This window comes from Hemisphaericaspora subhashii (assembly GCF_019202705.1).
Source record: "Hemisphaericaspora subhashii strain CBS 10753 chromosome Unknown scaffold27, whole genome shotgun sequence".
Lineage (NCBI taxonomy): Eukaryota > Fungi > Ascomycota > Pichiomycetes > Serinales > Debaryomycetaceae > Hemisphaericaspora > Hemisphaericaspora subhashii.
Genome location: NW_026057342.1, coordinates 137,796 through 144,645, shown reverse-complemented (window position 1 = coordinate 144,645; position 6,850 = coordinate 137,796). Strand labels below are relative to the sequence as shown.

Below are 6,850 nucleotides of genomic sequence, written 5' to 3'. Positions count from 1 at the left end.
GGACGAAGTACCGAAGTCTAAGAGATTAACACTTTTTCATTTACATAGATTAAGGGCTACATTAGTAGATCAGTCTAGTAAGTCATTCTCTAAGCTAAAAGAACTGGAAGACGATTCACCAAGTGGACATATCTCGAGAAAGGGTTGGCACTGCCATTTGTTCAAATTCTATACTCCCTTAAATTTCTTAGGGAAGTGAGTGGTAGGACTTCCCTGAAATTACCCAAGATCGCCATTCCCTACTAACCCAGGCTATCCTCGCGGCTTGTTCTATTATAGCGTTATGCCATATAAGTCATTATCTTTCTTCATCTACGGTCATCCTCTTCATGGTTCAGGTCACATTTCTTGAAAAAGTTGCAAAATTTGCAAAAACTTCAAACTACAAAATTTCGTTTAGATTAAAGTCTTAGGTTTCAATACTTTTTCAAACCATTAAGAGAGTCATAAACCTTCATTATCCAAAAATTGCAGACCTATGCGGTCTAATTTGAGGGTTTACCAATCATGTAAAACCATGGTCACGTGATGAAAAATGCAAATGAAAATTCACTTTTGCGTTTTAAGTTTTATAGAAAAGGGCGTGTGGCGTAGTTGGTAGCGCGTTCGCTTAGCATGCGAAAGGTCTCCGGTTCGACTCCGGACTCGTCCATTCTTTTTTATGTATTCATTACCTGGTTTAATTATCGATGCAATGGTGATGTGATATTATTTTTTTTGGCGTTGATTTTTGTTTTGTGTTCCAATTTTTTTTGTGGTGTAAAAAAATCATTTCGCGCATCGCATTTAACGAGAGAGAAAGACACATCCCATCGCAGGAAAAGAAAGAAATGGATTTTTGAAAAATTTCCTGATTTCAATTCTATTTCTTCTTTTACTTCAATTTATTCAATTATCAATCAACAATGTCACAATCAGCTACTGATAAGTCCAAATTAACATCCCATGATCAACATTATTTCTCCTCATATGATCATTATGGTATTCATGAAGAAATGTTAAAAGATACTTCTCGTACTTTAAGTTATCGTAATGCCATGTATAGAAATAAACATCTTTTTAAAGATAAGATTGTTTTAGATGTTGGTTGTGGAACTGGTATTCTTTCTATGTTTGCTGCTAAAGCTGGTGCTAAACATGTTTATTCTGTTGATATGTCTTCAATTATAGATAAAGCAAAAGAAATTGTTTCAATTAATGGATTTTCCGATAAAATTACTTTATTACAAGGGAAATTAGAAGATATTCAATTACCGGTTGATAAAGTTGATATTATTATTTCTGAATGGATGGGATATTTCTTGTTATATGAATCTATGTTGGATACTGTTTTATTAGCAAGAGACAAATATCTTGTTGAAGGTGGATTAATTTTCCCAGATAAATGTCATATGTATATTGCTGGTATTGAAGATGGTCAATATAAAGATGAAAAGATCTTTTATTGGGAAGATGTATATGGATTTGATTATAGTCCTTTTATTAAGATGGCCATGTCTGAACCATTAGTTGATACTGTTGATAATAAGGCATTGATTACTACTTCAGATAAATTCTTTGAATTTGATATTAATACTGTCACAAAGGAAGAATTAGCATTCGATCGTTCATTTGAAATTGAAGCCATTGATGCTGATTTATGTCATGCATTTGTTGTTTATTGGGATGCTGTTTTCCCTGGGGATGAAAAAGTTACTTTATCAACTGGTCCTATGAATCAATATACTCATTGGAAACAAACTATTTTCTATATGGATCAAGTATTAGATTTAGTTAAAGGTGATACTATCAAGGGAAGAATCTCAGGTATTCCAAATAAAGTCAATCCAAGAGATATTGATGTTGAAATTGAATGGGATTTACAAGTCACTACAAAAGATAAATCTAGAGAACAAAAAGGAAGTTACAATTACGTGTTACGTTAATAGAATTGTAATTCATTGTATATTAAAAATGACTAGATCAAGCATCTAATGTTTAGTTCAGTGTTTTCTCTTTATGTATTACTAATATTCAAATCAAGTTCTTTAAGTAAGAGTAATAAATAGAAAGATTATAAATTTTGCATAGCCTGGGTTCTGTTAAGACCGAGCAGCATTGCCTTTTTTTGCCCGGTACTGCCAGTTATCGCCACGTCGCCGCACCGTGGTAAAAAATTACACCATACGTAATAAAATTTGTTCACACTGTGGTTCGTGCGAATCTTATTGTCTTTTTCGTGGGGATTTAACGTCTTTGGCTCCAGTCAACAATGGACCACCAAGATCGAATAATTGTACAGGATATGTATGGACTTTACTGGCTAGATTTGACTCCTGCATATTAAGAGGAAACAATCTAAAAACTCTCGCATAGGCATACTATTCTTGGAATTAATAATTAATCTGATGCGACGGGCTGGGCTCGTTCCCCACGCCACAGAAATCGTGATAGGCCCGGATTTAATTTTTTTTCGCGGATGAGCTCTTGACAGCAAAATTATAAATAGGCCGCTTGATCCCCTTTCCAATTCAGCAACAAATCAGACTAATGAATGTATTGAGAAGTTTCAATTCTAGTACAAGACATATACTTCGACAACCAATAGTATCAAGAAATACAATTAGAGCAATCATGACCAAAACCGAAGAAGAATGGAGAGCAATCTTAAGTCCTGAACAATTCAGAGTATTAAGAGAAAGAGGTACAGAAATCCCCAATACTGGAGAATATACCAATACTCCAGCTTCAGATGTTGGGATTTATGAATGTGTTGGATGTGGACAACCATTATATAAGGCGCTGACTAAATTTATTGCCCATTGTGGATGGCCTGCATTTTATGATGCAATTCCTGGTTCTATTAAAGTATATCGTGATGATTCTTTGGGTAGATTACGTGAAGAAATGAGATGTTCTAATTGTGATGGACATTTAGGACATATTTTTAAGGGAGAAGGATATAGTACTCCTACAGATACAAGACATTGTGTGAATAGTGTTTCGATTAAGTTCAATCCGGAAGATTCCGAATCAAAGTAAATTGACTAAAATGTATATACATAATATGTAAAGTAGGGGTGGTTTTAAATAACAAATGGAACAAAAATCTTTCTTTTTAACTTCTTGTAGTCATCACCAAAGGTTTTTAAATATCTTTTATTCTTCTTGATAGCCCATAACCACATCTGTCCAGCGCTTACTGCTAAAAAGAGCCATGCGGACCAATTACCAACCATTAATGCATAAGCTAACCAAGATAAAGATTCAAAAAAGTAATTTGGACAAGCGACTAAATTGAACCCATATCCGAATGGAATAACATATTTCTTCGTGTCTTTATCTCTCAACCCTGCTAATATTTTATGAGTAATATAATTTGAAAGTTCAGCATAAACCCATAAACCAAAGAGAGTATAGTTTAACCAAGATGGTAAATCATTGACATGGAAGATATATTTGGAAATCCCTGAATCATGAGTTGGACCATAGATGAAATAAGCAAGATTAAAACCAGATAAGATCCAATAATGACTTGAATTTTTAAAAATATTAAAAATTGGCATAGTTGCATTGGAAAATTTATGAACATTAATAGTTTCATATTCACGTTTTAAGAAATGTAATAATACCATAATAAAAGCCAATTGTTGAGTTTGAGTATGTTCAATTGTATCAACCCCATACCATAATTTAAAGAAATAAAATATTGGATGGAAAATGAATGGTCCAAAATATTCAACTATAAATACAGTTCTCCAAGAAATTTGAGGTCCTAAATCTTTGGCAAATAATTCAATATATTTAGCATTTTCAGGTACACCATTATCCATAAAGGTTTTATTAATATCAAGTGGTTTTTGTTTACCAGTTGTTTTATCAAACATTGTTAATCTAAGTCTATGTTGAGAAATGTTATTATCATTACATAATTCATGTACAAGATCTGAGACTAAATCATCGGGAGTCAATTCATTGGAAGAGAGTCCTTTGATTGATTTGGAACGGGATCTAACGTCAATTGTAGTCATCTTTCAGTTATTTAAGTATGAAGATGAAGTAATACTAAGAAAGAGAGTTTTAAGTTTGTTGAAATTAAATTGCTAAATCTTTTTTTCTATTAGAAAAGTAAGGGAGATCCTCGGGGGCCTCGGATTAACAGGGAACAAGCGTTGTTTTATTGGTAGGATCTGCATCTGTCAAATAAAATGGGATACTTTAGAGATGGAATACAATTTCATCTTAGATTTGAATTGCAGAATGAACGTGTACTTGTACAAATATAGAATCATGTTGTATGTGTCCCACCCAATTTACTGGGAAACATAGTAGTAGTTGTAGATGTAATACCCCAGGGCCAAATCTCTCCAGTATTTCTAGAAACTTCCAATAAAGGTCGTGTAATATGTATCAATTTTGATTTGTTAACAAAAATCTCACTCTAATCAAATTGCTCATATAAAAATTGTTTCACCAAAAGAAACAAATGAAAAAAAGAAAGACATTGTTTAAAAATGTGACTGATTTTTTTTATTGCCATTTTTTTTTATCACACACTTTCTTTCTCTTTACAAACTTTATTAAACTTATTACAACAAACATGTCAGATTGGGATTCAGTTACTGTTATTGGTCAAAAGGCTAGAATTGGTGGTGGTGGACCAAGAGAAAACGTCGCCAAGACTCAAGCTCAATTAAATGCCGCCAGAAGAGCAGGTACCGTTGTTGGTACTGAAAAGAAATACGGTACTTCCAATACTAAATCAAATCCAGAAGGTCAAAGATTAACTAAATTAGATGCTACTGATGATGTTGTTGCCGTCAAGAAGGTTGATGTTAGTGTTGGTAAAGCCATTCAACAAGCTAGACAAGAAAAGAAAATGACTCAAAAGGATTTAGCTACTAAATGTAATGAAAAACCAAATGTTATTAATGATTATGAAGCTGGTAGAGCTGTACCAAATCAACAACTTTTGGGTAAGATGGAAAGAGCTTTAGGTGTTAAATTGAGAGGAAAGAATATTGGTGAACCATTATTTGCAAAGAAGAAGTAAGCTTAAGGGTTTTTTGGCATAGGTTTATATGTGGCTTGGTTTTAATGACGAAAAAGACTTGTAATGTCACTCAAGTCACACGATTTTATTAATTCTGGGGGTTTAAATTAAATTTTAGTATTATTATTATATTTCATAAAACATTTCTTTCAGGATGTTGGGGCTTGAGGCTTTCTAGCAAAGTTTAGTCTGTATAGATAAATAAAGAATCCATATAACAGTGTTGGACGGTTCATTATACATATACTTTATTCGAGTGAGCTAATACATATATATTACACAGCAATTCTATTAATTATTGTTACAGTATCTTCTAGATACAACATACATATACTTCGTAAATACCGATATCCTTACTGAATCAACCAGTTTGATATGAAATGTCTTCCAAGCGGGGTCATATCTCTTCAAGTTCAGCAGCCTTCATTTCAACCCGACAAATCCCCTCTAATAACTCTTTATCAGTGATCGGTTCAGTAGGAATTGGCCAATGACTAACACCTTCCTTTTCTTGTAATAGTTTATAATTTTCAACACTTGCTTTATTCATATAATCCAGTAAATATCTTTCAACATCCGGTAAGATTTTCTTATCTTCAATATTCTTAATTAGACGGGTTGAACTTTCAAGCATATATGAAGATGCCGATAATTGATTAATTTTCCGTTCTAATTCAGGTATTAGTTTCTTAGTGGATTCATACTTGGCAACTGTTTTATTTATTAATGAATTATCCACAATACCTTTCTTATCTGGATGATGGGTTTGGATATATTCAGACAATTTGTCTTTATTAATTTTATCAGGGTCAAATCGTATTTGATTCACCTCATTAATTGAACTTTCAAAAGCCCGTCTCCATTTCATCTTTTCTTCTCTTAATTGTTCCAATTGTTTGGAATAAGTTTCAATATCCAATAAGGTTGAAGTATTCTGCGGATTGGGCAATAATACCAGTGAATTCAAATTCGTATTGTTACTATCATACCAATTTGTCGAAACTTCTTGTTCTATTAAGTCTTTAATGATTTCTTCTTTAACCACTTTTGCGATATTATAAGCAGTTCTTTCATCTGATTGTATTGCCGCATCTCGATGCGGTTGCTGTTCATCATCTTCCATTTCCTTTTTCATACACCATATTAATAATTGTCTCATCTTATCTGGTTCCGACATCAATGGGTCTAAGAATTTATGATAATCTTTCACATCAATATTTTTAAGTGGTTCAGTTATGATCCCACTCGAAGGAAGATTATCATATCTATTGTTGCTGTTGGTACGTTTGGATGATTTTGATTCAGGTCGATATGAAGTTGTTTTGGTTTGTTTTGTCCCAACTGCTTGAGTTCTGGTTTTAAATTGTGAAAAATCAATTGTTTCATCCGCTTCGGAAAGTAACTCAAGTTCTTGATTTAATGTATTGATATCTCCACCTATTTGAAGTCTTTTTCTTTTCTTTTCCTGGCGACTACTTTCATGTCTGTTTGTAGAAGGAGTATTTCGACTGGTTGTGATATGTTCTTGTGATGATGATGTGAATAGATTGGATAGTTTGTTTTCTCGGGATAGAATATTCATCAGTTGATTTGCTTCAGTTAATGTGGAAGTACCAGCAGTTAGATTCGGTACTGTCTGTTGAAGATAATGATTCCTTCGATTGCTCATATTTCCTTTTCAATTGAATCTGTTCTCTGTTGCAAAGAAAAAAAGGGTGGAATTGAATTTGTTTTGATTTGTTTTGATTGCTTCTTGGCTGCGCGCGTTGTTTTTCTTTCACTGGTAAAAATAAAGCGGTCTCTTAGATCTCAGCGCAT

General features: G+C 33.1%; 5 protein-coding genes across 5 annotated transcripts; 3 read left to right on the top strand and 2 right to left on the bottom strand. All coding sequences in view use genetic code 12, as the record gives it.

Annotated features, from left to right (window-relative positions):
- Window positions 1-905: 905 nt before the first annotated feature.
- On the top strand, window positions 906-1,925 carry HMT1 (protein-arginine omega-N methyltransferase; the record flags this gene model as incomplete). Its single annotated transcript, XM_049408019.1, has 1 exon — window positions 906-1,925. One exon carries the CDS (start codon window positions 906-908, stop codon window positions 1,923-1,925), a length of 1,020 nt encoding a protein of 339 aa, XP_049262680.1.
- A 604-nt stretch (window positions 1,926-2,529) lies between these two features.
- On the top strand, window positions 2,530-3,021 carry J8A68_004094 (peptide-methionine (R)-S-oxide reductase; the record flags this gene model as incomplete). Its single annotated transcript, XM_049408016.1, has 1 exon — window positions 2,530-3,021. The coding sequence occupies one exon, from the start codon at window positions 2,530-2,532 to the stop codon at window positions 3,019-3,021; it is 492 nt and encodes a 163-aa protein (XP_049262679.1).
- Window positions 3,022-3,065: 44 nt separating this feature from the next.
- Window positions 3,066-4,010, bottom strand: J8A68_004093 (trans-2-enoyl-CoA reductase (NADPH); the record flags this gene model as incomplete). Its single annotated transcript, XM_049408015.1, has 1 exon — window positions 3,066-4,010. The coding sequence occupies one exon, from the start codon at window positions 4,008-4,010 to the stop codon at window positions 3,066-3,068; it is 945 nt and encodes a 314-aa protein (XP_049262678.1).
- Window positions 4,011-4,579: 569 nt separating this feature from the next.
- MBF1 (Mbf1p) lies at window positions 4,580-5,032 on the top strand (the record flags this gene model as incomplete). Its single annotated transcript, XM_049408014.1, has 1 exon — window positions 4,580-5,032. One exon carries the CDS (start codon window positions 4,580-4,582, stop codon window positions 5,030-5,032), a length of 453 nt encoding a protein of 150 aa, XP_049262677.1.
- A 397-nt stretch (window positions 5,033-5,429) lies between these two features.
- Window positions 5,430-6,701, bottom strand: J8A68_004091 (uncharacterized protein; the record flags this gene model as incomplete). Its single annotated transcript, XM_049408013.1, has 1 exon — window positions 5,430-6,701. One exon carries the CDS (start codon window positions 6,699-6,701, stop codon window positions 5,430-5,432), a length of 1,272 nt encoding a protein of 423 aa, XP_049262676.1.
- Window positions 6,702-6,850: the final 149 nt, after the last annotated feature.